General features: G+C 37.0%; 1 protein-coding gene across 1 annotated transcript in view; it reads left to right on the top strand.

The window, feature by feature from the left end:
* Window positions 1–24,414, top strand: part of side-V (sidestep V) — a 49,449-nt gene that overhangs the window by 11,858 nt on the left and 13,177 nt on the right. The window contains exons 2-3 of the mRNA XM_068289492.1: window positions 3,326–3,783; window positions 22,016–22,151. Of these exons, the coding sequence (XP_068145593.1) occupies window positions 3,663–3,783; window positions 22,016–22,151 (257 nt within the window). The 5' untranslated portion in view covers window positions 3,326–3,662. The remainder of the gene's footprint in view (window positions 1–3,325; window positions 3,784–22,015; window positions 22,152–24,414) is intronic.

Below are 24,414 nucleotides of genomic sequence, written 5' to 3'. Positions count from 1 at the left end.
CTTCATACGATTCTTTCTCTGCCACCAATTGGCCTTATATGTAGTTTTTGAAAGAAACGGCAAACAAAGGGTTACACAAGTTTTTGAAGGTAATGGAAAAAGGCTACTTTAGGATATTGACAGTTGTGGATATATCGCAAGTGGTCTTGGATTGAACTTCACTTAATCATTGTCTAAGGTCTTCTTTTAGTTTTTAATGTTGTTCCCATTAGTTGAAAAATATGTTTTTCAGTTAAGAATAAGTAGATCAGAGTTTAAATTTTAAAGACTTAAGTGTGTGTGCATTGTATTTATTTATTTGTGCTTCTTACCTGAAATTACAAAGTTTACACCTTGTAGATAACCTTTGCGTAACGAAAAGAATATATATTCTCTTTCCCCCACCTCAAACATTTAACCTATATCTTATCTTTAAGCATTTCCTGCTCACTTGATATACATACATACATTCAAGATGGTGTAAGGGAGCAAAAGGGGATGGCGGCGATGAGGCGTTGTGGGGGAGGGAAAGTGGATACAATCTTTAACACCTGCACTTACTTTTTCATTCCTTGGGCTCGACCGTAAAACCAAATTAAATAACCATGTGGAAGCCCTCCTTTGAATTATGGGTTCTCCTATGTATGTGTGTGTGTGTGATGTAGGCGTCTCCAAAATTTGTTTGTGGGCTGAGTTCCTAAGAGGAATGGTTGGTGGGGAGGTTGGAGGTCGACTTTGTGGGGGGTGTTACGAAAATTAGATTTTCCGCCAACAGGTTTCCATTATTGGCCTGCCGTTTCCTTTACACCCTCCTTTACCAATCTCTCGGCCTGCTACGCATTACGTTTTTTGCATAATACATAAATATTTTCTATTTGCGCTAGATTCCAAATTGTCGGCAATGGTTAGGTAGTTGGAGTTGGAGACGTAGTCTCAAGTGGCAGCAATAGGCACAGCATAAATAAGCAACACACGACGTCTCCGACGCCCTTCTATACCAACATACATCCTTGCAGGGGGTCCTCCTTCTTCCTTTCTTTCTTTTGAATTGCCGTCTCTCAACCATTTTGTGCCATTCGCCGTTTTTGCCATTCGCCATTTGCCATTCATGCGTCGTAGTCGTCCAGAGCCGTTCTCGGTTTTTGGTCTCGTTCTTGTCCTGGTCTCAGACATCATTCATACAAATGTTTTGGCACTCTCCGACTCTCCGTTTTTATTATTTATGTTACTCATTCGGCTCGTATCCTGCTTGTTGATTGCTTTGCGTACACGTGTAGTTTGCTGGCCCCGACAGAAACACCATAATACCCCACTCTTCTGCCAGGTCGTGCCTTTATTTACCAATTCCTCGACCATCTCTCTTTCTCTCTACAAGTTCAGCTAAGACCTGACGAAGAAACCTCTCTACTGACAGAAGCAGAGCCAGAGCCTCTGCGCCAACTGCCTACTGCTTGAAAATCCTTTGTTTGCCTCGCCTCGGCGCGCTAATATTATGAATGGCAACTCATGCATTGTAGCCCAGTTCCATGCCAACATCTAACCATCTAACAGCTACCATCATCCAATCCCATTTGCTAGGGGTTTTTGTTTGGCAGAAAATTGTCCCTACACTCTCACTCTCGGTGCTCAACTTTAACATGAGTTGGCACACTGCGTATTCAGCGCTTAGCCTACACATTTGGGCACAGGAGCGGAACTATGGAATAAAGGGAACGTCTCATATTTAATTGTAAGGGTTCTTAAATGTTTATGGCATATTTCAACTATAATCTTAAGACTCTACAAAAGAAAGCTGCTAAGTAAAAGAACTACAATAATTAGTTTCCTAGTATCCCAAATTTTCATTTATTTCGATTTTCCAATTTAATGGCCATTCTCTCTCGCCTGTTTTTTGGGCCAAATTGAATACCCTCCTGTATTTTGACGCCTTGACAGCTGTGTGGCCTGTGAAAGTGTCAATGTATAGATGTACTTTCCTTCTTCATTTTGGCTCTTCTCCCCATTTTTCGCCCCTCATACGCCTTCTTTGCCACTCTCCCGCTCTCTTGGCCCTTGTGTATTTGTATTTGTATTAGAAGAATTGCTGTAAGCCCCTTAGTCAAACAAAATGTTGCGAAATTGCTTCAAGAAAAATAGAGGAAATAAACTAGAGCACATAAGTAACCAGAAATTGTTAGCATAGAGTCGAGAAAGAAAGAGAAAGAGAAAGAAAGAGGGTGGGGAAACTAGAGGCAGCAACGAGAGAGCTGATTGCTACTTAAATCTTTGTATTTACTTCATATTAAGTTATATTTCACCTGGCGAGACATTCCATTTGGGGCTGTAACTGACAGCCCCCAAGAGTGCTTAGTGTGTGTGCTGTTGTTCTGCTTACCTTCTGCATTTCCATTTTCCCCCCTCCAAAACTTTTCGCCCTCACTCATGTATGTATGTATATAATGAAAAAAATTGAGGTCAATTTGTTTTGGCATGTTGAAAGGTTGACAAAAATTTACTTTCATATTCTAACCCTCCAGGTGGCCGTTCATTTACCATTTCTTCCCTTTCACCAACTCACTCACTACCTCAGTTTTCCACATTCACTGTCATTGTTATTTAATACAACAATATTTATTTATTTATTTATTATTTATACTGGCCCTTGGTCAAACTAGCTGGCCATAAGTTTGTCTGGCTCTCGTCGTTATTGCAATCTATCATAAATATTGCTCCCCAGTTGATAATTCCCCTCTCGGGTTATGCTTTTTAAATATTTATGACAAACCGTCGGGCATACAGTTTTTTGCATTTGATTAGTTTAAGTAAAGGTAAATACAAATATTGCCAAATGCAAAAAATAATGAAAAAGTTTCTAAATTGGGCAAAAGTTTTATTAAAAATTTCATAGGAGAAATTTAAACGAGAGGGCAAGAAGCTGGAATTAAGAGCTTCTTCTTTCGAAATAAACATTTCTTTAATTCATATTAGCTTAAGTATATTCTTGGTGGTTTTTTGCAATATAAATGGGTCAAGACATTTTCAGATATTGCCTAGTTTAGGTCTAAACGAATCGTCTAATCGAATGAATTTCCATATATTTATCTAACTTTAGATAATAGACTAACTTGTCTGAGATTCTAAAGAGTCCGTGGTATCCCAGTCAGTCAAGTTTCCCTCAACAGCGAATGTACTCTTTCACTTAGAAAGAGTACTAACAACAGAAACTTTGCCTCCTTTTTGCAACACAATATTTCGTTGTTCATCTTGTAATTGAGCAAAAACAAGAAAAAGAAATGCAAAAAAATTGTTCAGCATAAATGAAAACTAATTCGTGAAAATGTATTTCCTTCTTTTCTCTATTTTGCAGTGGCGTATGTCGAACATAAATTGCGTTGAAACGAGAGAAGCTACACATATCTTGCTGGAAAAGCGGCAGCCCTCATTTTGGGGAAAAACAACGAAGAAAATGAGAAGTTTATGAAAAAGCTGTGTGGAAAACCAAAACCAGCTATACGCGATTGAATCAAACCAATACGAAAGAAGAAAATCGACCAAAGGGAGAGGAGAGTAAACAAAGGCAGGGCCCATTTAGCAAAGAGAAACCAGAACAAACGGCAATTGAAGCCGGGAAAAATTTCCGAAATTGTAACGAAAATACGTATATATAAAACGCGGAAAAATCTGTGTGCAATTTAATTGCAAAAATGTGCGGCAAGAGTAAAGAGGCAACGGCAACTGTTGCAATTGCAACTATTGTTGTCCTTCTCCTGGTTAGCCGGATAATGGAAATTCAAGGCGAACAACATCCGGCCACGGCTGATGAAGGTAAGTGTCCCAACCCCCCACTAAACAAAAATACCTTCTCCTACTCCTAAGCATTTTCAGCGGAAATGTTATAAATAAAACATTCACTTGCTATTATTGACAGGGGGCAAGAGACGAGATTCAGTGCAGTGGAATGGGAGAGGTAGAGAGGTAAAGGGAATTGCGTGAAAACCTCAATTGAAAAATAAACAGCGTAACCGCAGCAAACAAGTTCAAATGTTTTGGATATGTTGTTGCGGGGTTACCCAAACAACAGCAGCAGCAACAACAACAACAACACAAACTCTAACAGCCAGCAACAAACATTGACAACACACTGAACGCAATTTAGACATTAACACTCTGGTGAACTCTTGCCAAGGGGTTGGTTGGCTTGGCTGGTTTATTCATGTGGATTGGGTTCTTGGGTTCAGAGTTTAGGTTTTCGGGTTCTCGGTTTGAAAGAATTGAGCGTTAAATTAAAAAATAAAATTGTATACAGCGAAAACCTTTTGACAGGTCTGAAATGTTTTTCCTTCTTGCTTGTTTTCTGTTTTTGTTTGTGGGTAACCCAATATAGAAATGTGTTTTGGACTCATATGTAAGCAAAATCGGTGTGTGTGTGTGTGTGTGTGTGTAGTCATTGGAAACAAATTAGACAGAAAAGAGGGGAGTAACATATCACTCAAATATGACAACTTTTTTTGTTTTTGGGTGTTAATAAATTGCCCTTAATGTAATTAAGAATACTTCAAAAAATCAAAATGGTAGCTTAGCCTCCCCTTCTCTTACTCTGCCATATCCTTTTAATCTCCTTGTGTTGGTATTTAATATCTCTAGATCTCCATCTTTGTTCCAATTATAAACTGATTAACTTTTGCAATGTGAAAATGAAAACAAAATCCTTTAAATTCTTGTTTAATAAAGAGAGTTTCGAGAAATGAATGTTTCAAAAGGAAGAATATTGGACCAGGCCATGGGATTAAGTAGCATAAAACAAAGCTATTGTTATAATTACATATTATTAATTACACTTTGTTAGAATATTACCAACATTTGCTTTAGAGTGTTTTAAGACCTTTGGATGTGATTCGATAGGCTGATTAGCCTATCGAAACATTTTAACCTATTTTTCCTTTGAAAACCAAAAAAAACCGACTTAGGAGACAAAATCTTTATTAGAAGAATCAGTCAGCTGATTAAGCAATATCCTGTTTACTACTTAAAAACTGTATTTTACTATCTATTTTAATTGATAATTAGATAATTATTTAACAAGTATTTATGTATCTAGATCCTCTACCTACTTGCTAGGTATCAAAGCTTTGCTCATTCCATATTTACCTTTAGCTTCCCTTAATTTAATTTAATTTCCTTTTGTTTGAATTCCTTTAAGCTTCATTTGGGCTTATTTTAACCACATTTCACTTGCACTAAAAATAGAACTAATTGTTCCTTCACTGAAACCCAAAATATATTTAGAATAGAACATTTTCTGACACTAAAAAGTTCTTCCCACCCCTTTTAGGGCCGATAATTGAATAATTTCTTACGTGTTTCACGGCTTTGCTTGGAAATTATAGAGAATTTTCATGAATAGTTTAGTTTATTTAATATTATTTCAATTATTTTATGATTACATACTTATAAGGACTATATATTTTTGTAATAGTGAATTCTTTTTTAGTTTGAAAGGCGTAACCTTGCCTTCCTGGTCGTCGTTCCCAAACATCTGGCGTTAATTACCAAGGAAGTCCGTCAAGGAAGAAAAAAACCCAGAATAGAGAGAGGGAGAGAGAGAGAGATAGATAGATTGAAATTGGTTGAATGAATTGTCCCAGCATGTGGCAATGACTTTTAGACTAAATCGTGCCATCTGTATGACTCTACACCCAAAAAAAAAAAAAAAAAAAAAAAAATATTTGTCACCCCTCTAACTTGTCATTATTGTTGTTGTTGTTGTTGTTGTCGTCGTCATCATCATCATTATTGTCGCTGTCATTGTGCCATTGTTGGAACCAAAATGTGATTTAAATTCGATTATTCTCAATTATTTTGTTACATGCATTTCATTTCAGTTTTTGCCTCAGTTTTCGTTTTTTTCTTTTATTTGGATGGGGTAGGGTGATTCTTTTGCCTTTCCCTCCCTCTGTACTCTGTTCCCTGCTCTCGATTCTCAGTTCGGAGAACTCTGTATTCTGTGTTCTCCCGGCGTCATTCATTTTTCAGGCCCTCCACCAGTTGACTTTTCCTGTTTTTTCCTTTTTTTGCTTTTTGATTTTATTTTATTGGTTCACTTGAGTGGATTTGGTCTGGGACTCCTCTCTGTGGCTCTGTGTTTCTGTGTCTGGGCTGGGCGTTTGTTGCATTTGTTTGATTGAAATTGATTTTGCCTGCGCCCGGGGGGGATTTTGTACGCTGTACATAATATTTTCATACCCTATATGGTCATTTGAAATAAGGGTACATTCTTTGTCATTTGAGTCCATACGGAAGAAACAAATTGGTTTTGTATTTCTCTTTTATTATAGGGTATTAATCGGTCGATTCGTATCTTAAGAATACATTTGTTTTCTCAAGTACTTTGTGTGACTAAGAGAAACAGAGTCTCGTATGGAAAGTCAAGTGTTAAAGTTATATGAAAAGCAGGGACTTAACATTTCGGAGGGCCTCTTACAGGCCGTGTCTAATAAAGATTAAGAATTTTTCTTTAGACCCTAAAGTACTTACAGATGCCGCATAGGCAACCCCCTCAAAGTGGATTATACATATACTCAGTTTCCGACAGCATTATCATAATTATAAATGGATCTTGTTACATACTTTAAGATCAACTCCCATAACTATTTCCTACAATTAGCCGAAAAAGAAACAACAAACTATTATGGCAAAACCTCTGCAAACAATTGGGACAACAATTTGCCTAACAAAACGTTGTCCCTTTTTAACCTTACCCCCCTTCCCCGTTCACCGGCCCTATCTAATCAAATATTCAACCTACTGGGTTTCGTTTGAACTGATTTCATGACGGCGATAAGCAAATATTAGCCATTCCCCAACAAATTACTTGTTAACAAGTGCATTTTAATGCGAAAAAAAGGCAACGAAAAAACTTTTGGCCCTTTTTTTTGGCCAAATTGTCGGTAAGGCTGTGTGTCTGTGTGAGTGTGTGTAATAGTAGTAGCCACAATTGGAATGAATGTGAGTAATAAAAAATAAAACACAAGCCTACCAACTGTGCATAGTCCCCAGTGTGTGTTTGTGTGTGTGTGTGTGTGTGTGCGAGTGTTTGGCCAATTGGAATAGAAAATTGACATGGTTTTTCTTTTCCTTTCCAAATGTGTTTTGTGTGAGAGCACAGTTTGTGATTGTGGCTCATTTTTTTTGCCGTTTTGGATTTTCTTTTTTTTTTTTCTTTTGCTCATTTTTAATGTAATTTGAACATGCAAAGCATTTGGCGGGAGCTTTCCTTGTTGACCCTGCAATGGAAACCAAGGCAGAGGCGGCCCAAGTAAGGGCCAAATGGGTGAATTTTCATTTCAGACAGAATTTGGAAGATGTTATTTGTTATATAGATAAAATGATGTTTAGTTACATAAGTTAATTTAACTCGATGGTATTAACTTATGGACTAAAATAAGTCCAAACACCCAAGAAGTGTAAAAATGTTAAAGTTTGCCCTCAAATATGCAAACTACGCTCCTGTAATTGTTCTTCCTGCTTGTTAGAAGCATTCCGACTCTTGTTGCCCATTTGTGTTTGAATTTTTAGACAATTTTACAGATTAAAATGTTAATTTGCCTATAATTATTTACGTTTCTGGTTTCAATTTCCCAGTAAAATTCAATGTGAAAAAAATTGAGAAAATATGACGGACCATTGAGTGGGGGATTGGGGAAGCGAGGGTACTTGAAGTAAATATAAATAAACGTGTGGGGAGGAGGAGTGAGAGGGAGTGAGCCACAGATGTTTTGACGCAGAAATAATCCATTAATTCAATAAATGCGTAGCGAGAGTTTTTACATAGGGAACGCGATGCTCCTTTCTCTTTTTTTCGGTAGAGTTTTCCATTTTCCGTTTTTTTTTTTTTTTTGGAATTCAAATATTTGTACAACAATTTGTGTTTGGAGCCTGAATATGAAGAACAACAAAAAACAGAAGCAGCTGGTGATGAAATCAAAACCCTCGACCAGCAGCTAAGCGGGCAAGCAAATAACCAAAGATCCTTTCGTCGTTGCTCATTTTAATCTTTGATTTCACGAGGGGAGGTTCAATATGTATTGGTTAAAAAAAAAGGAAAACTCCCATAAAAAATATATGCAAAAGGTATGAAGAAGTCTACAGAAAGGAGAGGAGAGGAGACGACCCTTTCTTATATACATATATTCCCCCCCATGGAGAAGCTAAACAAACAACATTGGGAACATGGAAATACTTGAAAAATTACTCACCCGCAACATATGCACACACACACAGATTCACCTACACATGTACATATGTATGTATATCCTCTCTTTATCCTTCATGTCCGTCTCTGACTTCTACATGCTGGGAATGGAAACGGGTATGAGAATGGGAAATGGCGCTGAAGCGGCGTTATGCCTTTGACGGCATGAATGAAAATGCGGAAAAGCCAGGGAAAATATACAAAATACTCTTGCACATATGCCAAGCAGAGATGTGTGTGTGTGTGTGTGATGTCCGTGCTGAGCTCAAAAATCAATGGGCTCAATTTTTAAAGCGCTCAAATTTCATGTTACCATCCGTGTTTTGGGTCAAAAACCATAACCCAAACTTCAATTCAATTTCTGAATTCAGAATGCAACACCCAACTCAACTCAATGTGTGATTCGGTTACTGATTTCTGATTCCTCTGGATAGTGGTTTGCGGATTGTCCATTTTTGGCGGCTTCTCTACTGCCATTCTCGATTTTGTGAATTGAACAGTCAATGATTTTTGAGTGGCCACTAGAGAGCGCGGTGAAATATCATCATTGAAAAAGAAACCGACAGCAAACAAACTTACTATAAGTGAAATGAGAAATGAATTTTGGAAAATTTGCGCTATCAAGGTAACATCGCTTGGCCAACCATGAACACGAACTAGCTTAAATTAGTTGTGAACTATATCTAAATGAAGTGACAACATAAAGAATAATAATTATAAAAGGAAAATTAAACAGAGGATTAAAGACTTGGACAGAAATAGAAGACAAATAGTCATAGCAGAAAGTAGATAATAGAATTCAGCAATTATTGTCTCTCATTTAGTTAGTTCGAATCTGAATTTCAGTTAAAAAGTCTAAGCAGATAAATCAATAGATTGATGGCATTTTAAAGCACTGCCAAGCATCGACTTATAGTTGAAGTTTGTCTTCTAGCAACTACTTCTAATTTAGCTCATTCATTTTGAGGATTCTCGAGTCCTGGCATAATGGTTTCCTCATCCCAGATTTGTTCGTTCACCTAGACATTTCTGTTTTGTGTGAACGAAAATTTTGAGCTTAGATTTTTGGCATTCGTTTTTAACGTACTTGACCTGATAAATGTGGGTAGAGGCGAGCTAAGAACTAGGCTGACACTCTCTCTATTTCTCTTTCTCCTTGTACATTGATGCCTTTTTTGGTATGAGCAAAAAGTGCAGCCAGCTTGAGAGTCCTTTTTGTGGCCATGACTGTGACTGAGTGTGTGTGTGTGTGTGTGTGTCTGTGTCACTGGCATGCTCCATTTATGTGCTGATATACGGAATTATGCTGAAATCACGTTTCCTCACAAAACCACACACGAAGAGACAAGGAGAAAGATAGACCAAGTCACATGGAGGACGATGAGAAGAAGAAGGAGGAGAATGAGAACAAGTAGTCGAAGGAGGCAGTCAGGAATTTTAGGATAAGAGCCTGCTGTGTTTTGCTGCTTGGTTGCTAAAATCTCCACTAGTGCTCAAGCAGACCTAAAGGAAAGTGCTTCCTGGCATAAGCAGCGATTTTCCATTGCTTCTCCATCGTTGTGGATTCCCGCCTTTTCCTTTTGATGTTATTTTCTGTTTTTGTGGCGTTGTCGTTGCCGTTGCCATTGCCCGTTTATTCAGTTATTTACTTACTAAACTTGTCCTGTACATAGCTACCTACTATTTTTACTTGAAATGCTTTTACTATTTTCATGAAAATCAATACGAAATCCTTTGATCGATGCGTTGCGGGTGTACTTGGGCTTTAAAAATAAGTTCAATTGAACTTCTTCCTGTTTCCTTCGTGCCTCAATTTGATTTTGATTTTTTTTCAGTGTGTGGCAACTGATAATTTCATATTGGATTTGTAGTGATTGAGGTAATTGCCGGTTTTGAGCCAAACATGTTATCCTCATCGCAATCTGATTGAGCTTAAATTATTTAACAGCCCTTTTTTTCATGGTGATTGGTTATTGGAAAATAATTGAAATTAATGTTTAATTTAACCAAAAATGGAAAAGAAATGCTTAAATGTTTTAAAGTCGGAACTTTTACCTAAGTTACATTACCGAATGAGTTAACTTCTTTGTTTTCTTTGCGTGGAGACTTTACCAAGGAAAGGACTTTGCCTTCTTTTGCTATAAAAAGGATTGATAAGTTAAGCAAAATTCGGACTAAAATACAATGAAATCTTCCTCAATCGTCTGATTCTACTTGCAGTGCAAAAGCTTGCCAATATCTATGAAATCTTAGTGCCTAAATCGATAAGGTTTTTAGTTATAAAGTTTAGTTTATAGCCCATGAAATGATGGAAATTTGACTCTTGATTTTTATATGGTAAAAGGGCTTTTTACTAAATCAATTGACTGCCACCTTCAACTTTAACTCAAATTTCAGTTAAATGTGTCAGTTTTCCGTTCTCCATTTGTTTTTGGTTTTTTTTTCTTGGGCAATTTAACGATCACACCTCCATATAACTAACTAACTAACTAACTTAACTGTCATCATCAACACCAGCATTAGCAATGGCATCTCATTTCCATGACAATGTCTGCTGTGAATGAGTCGGTGATTTGGTTAAAATGCCATCGAATGATGCCAATCAATCGACAATTTTATTGCCTCAACATTTTTCTTCCCTTTATGTAAGTGTGAGTGTGTCTGTGTGTGTGTGTGTGTGGCACTGTCAAAGTCACTTACCTAGTCATGACAAATGAAGGAAGCTCAGCTCAGTTTCCCCATTGGGTATGATGACAATGACATGGCCAAAATCAAATCATTGTCTATACACATACATATATACATATATAGTGAGAAGTTGCTTTTCTCCAAATTAACTCTCTGGATAAAAGGATGCAAATAATGGAGATTTATCAGAAGCATTATCTAACCATCAATCTTGTCAAGGAAAAAAAAATGACAGCATTGCCTGACAAATGTGTGAGATTTACAAATTAGAGAGGTTCCACCTTCCACCTAAAATTGATGAGCCGTTGCCTTGATAAATATTCACAAAAATCTATTAAATAATATTATTTATAATAAACAGAGAGTAATAATTTGCATAGACTTTCAATTTATGGGCTCATGCATATTCAAGCAAATCTATCAAATTCATTGCACTTCCATTTAAAAGAAAATGAAAATGGAGGGAGAACTATGGACTACATCTAGCACCCATCAATTAATGAAGACATCAAGCGATAACGAAGACGATGGCGACTAACTTGAATTATTTTTCCTTCACTTTACCAATTCATTTGCATATTTTATGGCCATAGCTTTTTCCCCCCTATCGCTTATGTTTATAATGGGGGGATTTATAATCTGTTTTTTATAGTTTGTTTGCTTAATTTTTGTGTAGCCTTTTGACATTTTGCTCCAAATTTAAAAAAATAAAGAAAAAACAAACTGAGCGGAGGAGTGAAGCAAAAAAAAAAAGGCAATATTTTATATGTTGGTACCTTTTTGTTAGCCAGACTGTGTGTGTGTGTGGGGGGGAGGAGGCGCTGACGTATAAATTTTACCATTGCCCATTTCAATTCCGAAACAAAACAAAAAAGAAAAAACTTCAAGCGGAAGTGGCCGCGACGCCAAAAAAAAAAAAAAAAATCATAAAAACATATACACACACAGAGCTTGAGAGGGTAAGAGATAGAATGCGGGGGGCGAGAGAGACAGAGACCAAAATGCAACGAAAAAATAATAATAGAAAAAACCAGAGGGCCGGGGCTAACTTCGACCGCGTCAAAGTTTGTATACCCTTGCAACTTTTTTGGTAACTCTATCCTTACCTATTAGCCATCAATGTGGAAGAACGTTTTATCTAAAAAGGCTTAAGCTTGAGAAAGAAAGGCCTACAATCATAGGAAATAACGAAGATATTGATCAAAGTCACTGTTTTCCACCGATCGTTCCTATGGGAGCTATATGATATAGTCACCCGATCTTTATCAAATTCGGCACAGTCATTAACATATATATTAAATTAAGAAATGTTTAATTTAAAAGCAATCGCGTTAAAAGTAACGAAGTTATTTACAAAAGTCACTGTTTTCGACCAATCGTTCCTATGGGAGCTATATGATATAGTCACCTGATCTTGATCAAATTTGGCATAGTCGCTTATAGGCGTAGTAAACTCTCTAATATTAAGTTTCACGACAATAGCTCAGAAAATAACGAAGTTATTGAGAAAGTCACTGTTCGTGACTTGGCCGTTTGTATGGGAGCTATATGATATAGTCACCCGATCTTGATCAAATTTGGCATAGTCGCTTATAGGCGTAGTAAACTCTCTAATATTAAGTTTCACGACAATAGCTCAGAAAATAACGAAGTTATTGAGAAAAGTCACTGTTCGTGACTTTGGGGTTTGTATGGGAGCTATATGATATAGTGGTCCGATCCGGCTGAATCCGAGATATACAACGCCTGCAGTATATACAAGCCTACGTGCAAAATTTCAGCTCTGTAGCTCTTACGGTCTAGGAGGAGTTTGCGTTGATCCAGACGGACGGACGGACGGACGGACGGACGGACGGACGGACGGACATGGCTAGTTGAACTCCTCTCGTCGTGCTGATCAAGAATATATATACTTTGTATGGTCGGAGATGCTTCGTTCTATGCGTTGCACACTTCTGACCAAAATTAATATACCCTTTTTGCAAGGGTATAAAAAGCGAATTGGAATTTTTACTATGCCAGTTTTAGGACAGAGATGACGATGGTTGAGGGCAACAGCAACATAGGAGGAAAAACAACTCCGGCGGATGAAAGAAAAGTGAAATGAAAATCCTAAAAAAATATGCACATGAATTTTATTTCAATTCCACATAAATCGTTGCAGAGCTTATAAATGCCATGGAATGGATAAACTAGAATCTTAAAAAACACTTTAAAACTGAAAACTGTGCAACAAAAATGAAAATGTTGAGACAATTAAGGGGATTCCCATGGCGGATGAAAGACGAAAGGTTATTAGCTGTGGGGGGAAATGTGATAACTAATTGATATAGGAGGATTCACGGTCTAATTAAGTAATCTTACAAATGACTACGACTAGACTTTGAGTGAATAGGAAATACAAAAACAATTCTGTAGTGTTGCATGATTCCATGTGAAAATATTGTTCAAATATTTATATTCTGGCTTTTGTTTTATTTTTTAATGTATATTAAAATATTAAAAAGAAAATGTCATTAGTTTCATATTCATATCATCTGAGATTTATTTGGTTATGCATTTTGCCATTAAGTTTTTCAGGTCTTGAAAGAAACTCCAATATAAATAAGTTTCGTTTCATAAAGTTAAAAGTGTTGTCTTCTCCTTTATTTAGTCAAACTATCACTAGTTTAAATTGAAATCAGTGAATTTTAGACTTAATCTCCTAGTAAACAATTTTGAACTGGTAATCATTTTGAACTATTTCGGTTTTGTGATTGTTGATGCATCGTAAATGCTTCTATATTTGGATCTTTGGGCCATATTTGGAATGATTTTTATATTTTCGTATGGCATTTTGTCATTCATTGTCCCTGAGCTGTGATTAATTTTTGGCATTCGGGGTTCAACCATGGCATTTTTATTATTTGACTGCCGTTTGTCTGGTGTCTGCCGCCGGCTGCTGCTGCTGCACTTCCCTTCCGGCCGGTTTTATTCAATCCGCGTACCGGGGGAATCTGTTGCCGGTCCCAAACAGATCTGATGCTCTGGTCGTACGCCCATTCATGGCTTGCTCTCGTTCTCTCTTTGTCGTTCGGTCCTAAGTGGCCTCAATGTTTTTTTGGCTGCTGTTGTTGTTGCAACGTTATTAATGATCTACAAATTCCCTAGACATTTCGTTTTCATTTGAAGTTGACACACAGAGCAGAATGAACACGCACATATATCTATCTATCTATATAAATGTTTGTATGTCTGAAAACTGAAACCAAAAGTTAAAACTGTCCAAACATGCGACACGATCCCCTCTCACTCACCACCGCAGCCATTTGCCCCACCCTATGCAATCCCATGACATTCTTATTCTATTCTATTCACTTCTAGTTCTATTCTACTCTATATTCTATTCTCTTTTGGGGTTCTTTGTGTTGGATTGTGTGTGTTTGCCGATAGGGAAATGATTTTGAGTAATTTATTTTATAGTCTCGCTGAAGTATTTATTATTTTTAAAAGCTCTGCAGCAATGCCATGATTAATTTCTCTTCCCTCACACACACACACACAGAAATACACACACGTGTGAGTTAAGCAAGTGTCCACTAAAAAAAACCTAATCCCTTTTCCAAAAATTCCTGGCAACCAAACATATTTGGTTTTTGTGTTATTTATGCGATTTGATTTGGCTCAACAAACATATTTTCTTTTTTTCCTTTTAGCCTTGTGGTTTTCGTTTTTCTTGCTTGATTTTTCCCAGCATTTTCGGGAGATTTTTCTTTTTGCCTGCCTTTGGGCTATAATTCAGAATCAATCGTTATGGTTTTGGCAGCTTGCAAATTTTTCTTTATTATATCATATTAATTTTATGAGTGTTGTTATTTTTGGTCTCTCCCTTTACGCGATTAGGTTATCCCCCTTGTCTTTGCCCGCCTCCCATCCTTTGCGCTCTCTTCCTCTTCTCTAATGTCTACTTTATTGCATTTAAAAGATATTTTTCATATCAATGGAGGTTTATTTTGGGGCCAGCCCCTTGTAAGCAAGAGAAGGAAGAGCGAAAGAACAAAAAAAAAAAAAAAAAAACTTGAAGGAAAAAAAAGTTTGCTAAATTTCCTAAAGTCATGCAAACATTTTTTACATATATCGATTTTTCTTTTGGTGGACGATGTTGTTGTTGTTCTTGTTATGACAGGCTCAAATTGGTTGCCATCAAAAATTATATATGTATATACTATATATTTTCTTGTGCATAATATCTTCTTTTTTTCGCTGTCTGGTCAAAAGGGAAGTGATCGAGTAGAGGTAATTCTCCAGTATCATGTCCTACAGCGATTAAGAATCAAACTTCCACTCCTCCCTCCCTCGTCTCTCTCTCACTTTAAAGAATGCGTGAAAAGCATTTCCTTGGCTAAAAACCAAACCCATTTATGACCCTGAGCCATAAAAACACGTGTAAATCCCGTTCATTATGAAAAAGTCACGATTTCTAGTGTCAATATCGTAAAAAGAACGTACAACTCGGAAGAGTAACCATAACCAGAACCTAAAAACCGAAACGAAATACCATTTCCCGGTGAGCAATAAAATCGAAACCTAATTGAGCGGCTAGAGGAAGCCTCCCATATAATGAACAATTTCAATGGATCCCGCCAGAAACAAAAAAAACGATGAATTTTTGTTTGATTATCAATTGAGGAATTTTGTTGGTACTCCTACTCCAACTCCAACTCCTTCTAAATTTCAATCCGCCTTGGCTGCCTGCCATGATCTAATCACTTTGAGTGATGGGTCGCCGTATCCGTTCTGTACGTATTTCAAGTTATCTATCTCGCCTTTGCGTGTTCTGTTTGCATTTTACAAATGTCAACAGAAAGCAAAATGCACTTTGAGGTTTCTATTAAGGGGCCAAAAAGGAGTTAGTGTAATGGTAAGAGGGATGGCAGGTTTGGGGACGGGGCGGGGGCCCTTTGCTTTGGTTCGCTGCATGAGCTCGATGCATTTGATAAGCGTGGCCAGGCATTTGATGGACAGCAAAAGGGAAAGCGATAAGTGGAAAACCACCTCACACAACTGGCGACAGTTCTTGACTGTAGAGTAGAAAGATTGAGGGAATTGACGATGGTGAGGGTGAGGGTGAGTGTGGGGATGGTGCTGGTCAGGTAATCCATCATAAAATTAGTTTCACTGCAAGACCACGAGATTTTTCAACATAGATTACCTTTGTGGAGTAACTCAAAAGCAGAACGAGCTAGCTAGTTTAATTTCATATAAATAATATACATATATAAATTATAATACCCTGCAGCAATACGGTTAAGATGGGTACATTAATACTGCCAAAATTTATGTCACTTGAAATATGAACAGTGAGTATTAGGTACATTAAGAGCTAAACTTAACAAAGTTTTGTTTTGCTCACAAGAAATTGAAATACTTTTTTGATGCACGGTATGGTCAAGTCGTTGCGATGACTTTCCTACTTTAATTTATATATTTTTACTTTGTGGGGCAGGTTGGTTATACATATAAACTGTGAGGTCAACTTAACCCAAGTTAAACTTACTTTAGATGAAAATTTGCATTTCCATGTCGAATTTCCCCAATGGTTTTTGCCCCCCAAAGTCTAATCAACTTCTAAGTGATGACCATCTCGACCCACACACACACACACACACAAATACACTCACACATATATTCTTTTGATGCCTTATCTTTTGCTGCCTCTTCTTCTTATATATGCATAATGAAAATCGAATAAAATTACTTTGACTCTACCACCCATGAGTATTTTCCATATTTTACAACTTCCGATGTCACAACAGCAAAATGTACAACTTTATTACAAGTCAGTTAAAGGAAAGCCACAAACACATATACACACACACACACACACACCCGAAAGGAAAACCACAAAAAGGCCATCGAAATGGCTTTAGCTAATTTTGGACTTAATTTAGGTGAGCTTCTAACAGAAGAAGATGGTTAGGTGGGCGGGTTGGGTTGGCTGTCTTGGAATGGGCCATAAGCAATCGGCAATCGCATTATTGACATTATGACTCCCTACTTTGACTTGGTGGCAAGCAATTTGAAACTTCCGCCTATGAATCGATTCGTCTCAACTTGACTCCCTCTCTCTCTCTCTGTTTCTGTTTTCTTGATGGGAGGCGCCTAAAACTCGATAAATTGCGCCTGCAGGAAATATTAAAGCTCAAATCAACTACAACGACGACTAACGACGACAACGAGTCAAGTTGTTTAAGGAAGAACTGAAATGGGTCTTGGGTCTTTCGGTTTCTCGCAAATTGTCATCGGTCACGTGCAGAGCTTGTTTCGGACATTGTTGCCAGTTGGCAGTTGAAAGTATATATAGGAAATAAAGGAGAAAAGGAAAAAATCAAAGACACATTTTTACGACGACAAAGTCAATTGCAATAGCAAGTGAGAAGGGCAGAGGAGGAGTGCTAAAGAAGAAATCATTGGCAATTTGTCGTCAACAAATTGTTTAAGATGATTGAGACATTGACTTTACCTTTGGCTAAACAAAGCTTTCGTTCCCTCCGCCCCCCACTCACGTTTATTGGACTTGCACACACATTTTCTTTCCCCCTTTAGTATTTTCTCTACTCTAGATAGGATATATTCATTTTGGTCAGAAGGTGAAAAGGAGTAGAGAATTTTTATCGTTTACAAGAAGCAAAGACTTAAAAGTGTATCTCTTCTCTATTTCCTAACTTGACAAGCGGAATAGGTGATGTCCATGTGCTTTAATTGTATTGGAGAAAAGTAAGAGAAATATTGCCTTCGGTTCACTATGAAAACTATCAAATTCTTAAAAAAAAGAGTATACAAAAGTCGACCATGTCGAAAGGGTTTGATGTCTCTGTTATGTTTTTGCTGTTGCATGGTAAATAACATAAACATTTTCATTTGATTTATTTGCTGCCTGTGTTTTTGCTTCATGTTGGCGCCACAAAATTTTACTTCTTTCTGCTGCTGTTGCTGCCATTGCTTATTTATGTGTGCGACGAAAAGCTTCCAAAAAAAAACTATACAAAAAAAAAAAGCAACAAATGGTCATAGATAGGGAAAATGCTTTCTTCACTCAAGAGAGAAGAGAGAAAAAGCCCCCACAGCGTTGCACAAACAAACGATCTAAATAATTACCTCATCGACATCGAAGTTGAAAGGGTAAAAACGAAAGAAATAGAAACGGATTGTCAAAATATTTTCATTACAAATTTTCATTTACATAGCTGCAAGGGAAAATCAAAATAAATAAATAATGCAGCAAGTGGGCTAAGAAAGGAAAATGCATTAGAACAGATAGAAAGAGAGATTGACTGATTGACTAGATAATTGCCTAGGGTCTTATTTAACTCAGGGAAGGGAGGGGGGTGCAGCAGTTGGTAATTAAAAGAAAAGTTGAAAAGTTCATAAGATGCATACAAATATACAAATAAAATTCTAAGAATTTTTTCCCCCTTAGTGACCAGTATATAAATTGACTAAATGGCATTTGTTTTCTCTTCCTAACCCAAATAATATTCATGTTCCATCAGAGAGAGAGAGAGAGAGAGAGAGAGAGAGAGAGAGATAGAGATTCAACAACTTGGTCCATCTCATGTTGACGCCCACATTAAGTGGCACAATTATGAGGCGACAACATCATCTTATCCGGCCTGACTTAATTATAGAACTATATCTACATGTCGTGAAGAGATACAAATTTCTGTTGCATGCCCCATTAGAAGCAAAATGTCCATCAAACTGATGGAAATGCGAGAACAGCTCCCACGAATTTGTCAAAAAACAACAAGAAAATGTATAACTCGATTTTCTTGGCCAATAAAAATAGCTATGTAGCAAATCTGACAACACACACACACACACAACAACATTGAAATGCACTTTCAATCAATATCAAACCCGTCCAAATTGTTGCCTGTGACAATAAATCTTTTCAGTGGGGTTGGGGACGATAGTAGCAAGGAGATTGATGGGAGTGAGGGAGGGAGGGGGGTTGGGTTGGGTTGGGGGTTCTACTAATTTCCGTTTTGCATCAAAGCGTCAAATGTTTTAGTTTCGGTTGTTTGGTGTCAGACAGTTGCAAAATCTCGCCACGAATCATTGAAATAATTTTTATTTTACTGTGAACATTTGTTCAATGATTGCAATTAGCCATTGAACTCAATCTCCTTGCCCCTCCATCCATCTATCTGTGTGCCTCATCTGTAAGTCATTTTTGTTTATCGCTTTGATCTGTTTGACCCAAATAATATATTTGTACATATGATCCGTACTCACTCCCTGATGTCTATACTATAACAAATTGCATTTGGCTTCAATGAATTATATCATTTCCAATTGCGGCAATCATTTCTGGCGCCTCCCCCATCTACCATCCATTCGTCACATTTGTTTAAGTGGGCAGAGGATTTGTGATTTGTTCCGTTGATAGGCTAATGGGTAAGATGTGCTCGGAAATCCGGTCTGATCAATGCTGCAATACAATAACCAAAAAAATGTTATTAAATTCGAAGCAAATAAGTATGGTAAAATATGCGATATAGTTTTGGTGAAGTTTTAATAAAACATCTTCCTTAAATATATATTGATTTTTGTTAAGTATTTTACCCCAAAAATATTAACTCTTGCTTAGTTCTTCTTAAGGTTTCTTTCTAAAAAAGAAGCAACTAAGCCAAACCTAACGAAACGTCTGGGCCGAAGACTTGATCAAACAATCATCATTAGAAGTATATGTACATAGAAATTCTTCATATACTAAGATCAAGTAAATTGCTAGAGATTCTTAAGATTCTTTAGAAGGAAACTTACAAAACCTCTCAGAATTATCTATTCTATTGGCTTTTTCAAAGATATTTTCCAGAAGAGTTAATTTGTGATAAGTTCAAATTCAAATAGTATCTTGAAGTCTACAAAAAATGTTTCCTTTCCTAAGAAATATTTAAAGATAACACATTAAAGTATTGCTACTATTATATAATATAGTTTGTTAGTAGTGATTGCAACATCGGCCATAAAGTATTATACATATTTATTGGTATATCCAAGTTGAATTTTTAACAATAATATTAGATTAAGTTTATGCATTTCTTCAAACCAATCGAATATTAAATCAACTTCACGCGTCACCCATCAAAACGACTTCTACATGAATTTGAACGGAAACAAATAAAAGTCGTAATAATTGTTATTAAAATTACATCGTCCTATTGAAGACCAGTTAATGTTAGTTATTAAGCCAACCAAGGTGCACATTGTTCTTTGAGAATGGATTGAAAATAACTTTCGGCTTAACCCATATTCCATTCATAAATGTTAATTAACTAAAAATAACTGAACATAAAGCAACTATATATAGAGAGGCAAACATTTATACCCTTTACCGAGTTTATAAGCCCCATTTTTCATTTCATATGCACACTGTGTGTGCGTGTGTGTTTGTGTGTGGCATTTTGGAGCTTATTGTGTGGCAATTAATCGAGCATGAAAAAGGCAATGAGGGCGACAACAAGAGCAAGAGCTACCAAATGGCCAACTGGCCAAACTGGCAGCAGATGCAAATTTGAAAAAGTCATATTACTTTCATCAGACATATGTATGTATGTACATACTTACATATATCGGCAGACCTGGTCAATTAATTGAGTGAAAATGCATTAAGATAATTAAATTGCAGTGGCAGGAATTCGTTAAAAGACGAAGAAGCAGCATAATGCTAATCTAGATAAAGGTTAACCAATATATTTAAAAGCCCTCAGCAAAGCAAACAAAAATCGTTTCCCCTCTTACATATCTTTGCTTACACAACAGCACAGAAAATAAAATGAAAAAAAGTTGTACATTAATTCGGTAAATGATTCGTTAGAGAATGGGCATGAAGGGGGTTATGGAAGCATACACCATATATGGGCACGTACGGCACGCCCTTTTGGTCCCTTTGTTGTTGCTGCAATGCGTATGGAAATATGGAAAATATAATTTGTATAATTACAACGTTTTGATAAATACCAAATACCAATCAAGCAACACCAACAACAGCAACAACACGCATTAAAAGACACATCGATTGTCATACATAGTAGTATTTTTATTATTTTATGTGTATGAGAAGAAGAGCCAACACCCAACCGATATCAGATAGACCAAATTAGTGATGAGAAATGGTTAAGTCGTGCTCAAAGTTAAGTTATCTCTTTAGGAATAATATTGAATGTAATTCAAGTAAATGGATCAAAAGACATTTTCCCTGATTACCCCTTTGAAATGCCTTAAGATAATCCTATTTCAATGCGGTTTAAGAATCGTTCTATTCTATATCTTCTTTTCAAGAAATTAATCAAGTTCCTAGAACCGTTTCGATGGAATCTTTATTTCTATAACAAATGCATATACATTTAAGTTGAATTTTCATTGGTTTCTCAATGGTTTGATAACACGTGTCTGATGCTTGGGTAGAGGACAAATGTTTTCAGTTACGTAACGGTTGCTTCAAATATTTCTAAAGTCATGCTTTTGTCATCGCACTCGCTCATCTCTAATCAAGCATCGTCTAATTGCCGCTAGCGGAGTATATTCCATTCTCCCACAGCGGGCGGTGGGTTATTGTGGGGGCGGAGTGGGGTCTCAAAAGGCAAGGCCCAGCAGGCACGCACAACGGTGAGGCGCCACACGACTTCGACGTCACCTCTCGCTGTGCGTTGACATTGCGATTGGCTGCGTTGTGTGTGGATGTGGATGATGATGATGACGATGATGACGACTCCATGTCGGAATCCGCGCACAATGCCGCTTAAACCCTTTCAGCGCCCCCCAAAGTCTTTATCATCAAAGGGAAATCAAGCTGTCAGATACAGCGAGAGGGCGGGAGAGTATCGTATAAAAAACAGCGAGGCACGCACAGACCAAAGTCAAAGTTCAGATATTTCAATTAAGTGTAACCCGCCCCATCCTATACCCCTCCCCCTTAACCTATAACCATAAACAAACCTAGATCCAATTTTATTTTATCAATTTCCATATGTACCTACTACACACAAATATGTCAAGTCATGCTTGGCAATTCATATTGTCCATTTATCCATATAGTAAACTGATGATATCTTTTCTTCCTCTTTTTTTTAGGTCCTCTATCGGAGGTTCTAACAGCCATGGGGTCTGAGGTGGCCTTGCCGTGTGATCTAATGCCTGGAACTATGATTGCCGATAAGGTTCAGCTGGTCATTTGGTATCGTCAGGGAAATGTGAAGCCCATCTATACGTAAGTACCTACTATCATAATATTGGCAGGCTAATCTGGGTCTTGCTACGACTTAACACTTTGAAAATGGAAGCCAATTGACATCCAAAACAATTGTAGCTGTTAAAAATGAAAAAAGAGTCCATCTCTCTCAAAACACATGTGGCTCTCATGGATATCTAAGTCCTCCCTTAGCGAAGGGTCTTCATTCTTTATTTATCGTAAGCAAACGGTTATGAAGTAAAGTTCAGTTGGTATACAATGGGAATCGCTTAGGAGACCAAATTTAGAATAGGCAAAGTAAAGTTATCTAATTCTAGGATGCCAGGAGAGCGCTGTGGACACTTTTAACCTTTTGAACTTATCCTGCCTGTCAGAGGAGGTTTTCTTATACAAATTTCGTTATATAAACAACAATAAATGCTGGCAAGTTATGCAACTTAAGTTAAACTTACAATTAGAGCACAAATATATGAGAGACCATCTGTTAGTGGTTGTAAAATCACTTCATATATACCCTATTTAGAGATTTAACCTTTAAACTTGGCCAGCATTCGCCCTTTTTGCTACAGCCCACGCTCATTTTGTCACTTTGTGTTAGCTAAGCTCCACACAAGATTCTATTTAAACCCAGGGAATCTCCCTAAATAAAGTTAAGTGTGGAGGAAGATATTAATACATATATGTATATACGTTTTTTTTTAATATTTTCACTGTGCAATATTTGAGGATGGGTTGGGGGTGGCGCCCAATTATGAAAAACTGGCAACATTGACAGGCCGAAAGATAGACGAACACACACACGCTCACATGGGCGACTAAGTAGGTGCGCTCATTATAAATTCTATTAACGTAAGGCATTTATGTTGAATTTGACGATATAAACATTACTTACACAGAAGAAGCTAAGCTACGTGCTATGTATGTTGGTGGAGACCAACGTGAACTCGAAACAATTTTTAACAAGCTCCAGAGGCAAAAGAAAACTGATATGAGTAGATATATGTATAAAGGTATATGTAAGTCACTGTGCCAAAACGCACAGGAAATGTCACCAAGTTGGTAGTCATTGGAGGAGTCGTTAAAGTCGTTAGGTAGATGGTAAACTTTTCTTTCCTCAAAGGCAATCACTCGCCGAGAGAAAGGGCGAGACAGATGCGAGCAGTAGACTAGAAATTGATTTTTGTATTTCTCCTTCGAAATTTAATGTCGTTTTTCGTTTTGGGTTTCCTTCTTTCTATGTCGTTTTTTTTTTTTTTTTTGCTCTATGTAGAAATCGATTATGTCAAGTCAAAGTGTCAGAGTTGAATGTGCACTCATGTGGTTACCATTTGGTCTACAGTATGAACTCGCTAGTATTAACTGCAGCGGAGAGACAGATTGAAGAGAAAGGCATAGAGAGAAAGAGGGGGAGGTGTTGCTTTTATGACCGCATTAAGTTTACCTCTAAACAATTTTCATGTGTTCACATTTTACTTTCTTTTCGGTTGCTGTTCTTTGGCTGTTCATTTGTTCCTTCATTGTGTTTTGTGTTTTTATTTTTATTGTTTTCCATCAATTTTAATTTGTTTTTCAACACTTCATAAATTTGTGTTTCTTGTCTCTGCCGTTTTCACCTAACAAAACGCACGGTCAAAGATGGTGGAGAGGTCGAGAGATTAATTGCATGAGAAATTGCTCCTACATCTCCACCAAAATTTCCTTTCCTTTCCACCATTCACCAATCAGTGACCTTTATCCAGCAAGAGTGGGGGTGGTAAGGAGGGTATGGTGGGGCTTTGGAGTTTGCCTTTTGCTTAATTTAATTATCTGAAAATCCATTAACAAATAACCATCCATCATGAGGCACTTACTCCTGCTTATTGTTTTCTTTTGCATTTTTCGGTTTAACATTGGGGAACGATTTCTTGGGGGAAGGGGAAGAGGGATATGTGTCTTTTGGAGTGCATTTCCCTAAATATATCTTAAGATACACAGATAAATCATTCAAGGCAATTGAGAATGAGGGTTACTGCCAGAAAAGCTTTTGTGATATGCGTAGATAATCTCAAATGATCTGTTCTGATCGTAAATTATTCTCAATAAAAGAAGAAATTATTAATGCTCAAGTAACACATGAAACATAAAGGAATTTAAAGTTCTCAACTTCGATTTCTATATATCGAAAGGGTATATAAATGCCCTTTAGTCAATTGGTTTCATTATCAGAAAGTGTTTCAATTAGTTTTCTTTTCATTTCAAGTAATAACATATCACCAAGTTATAGGTCACAAATTTATTAAAA

The sequence above is a fragment of the Drosophila tropicalis genome, unplaced genomic scaffold (assembly GCF_018151085.1).
Source record: "Drosophila tropicalis isolate 14030-0801.00 unplaced genomic scaffold, ASM1815108v1 contig_593, whole genome shotgun sequence".
NCBI classification, from domain to species: Eukaryota; Metazoa; Arthropoda; class Insecta; order Diptera; family Drosophilidae; genus Drosophila; species Drosophila tropicalis.
Note: the sequence above shows the minus strand (reverse complement) of the source record. Positions and strands in the feature narration are given on the sequence as shown.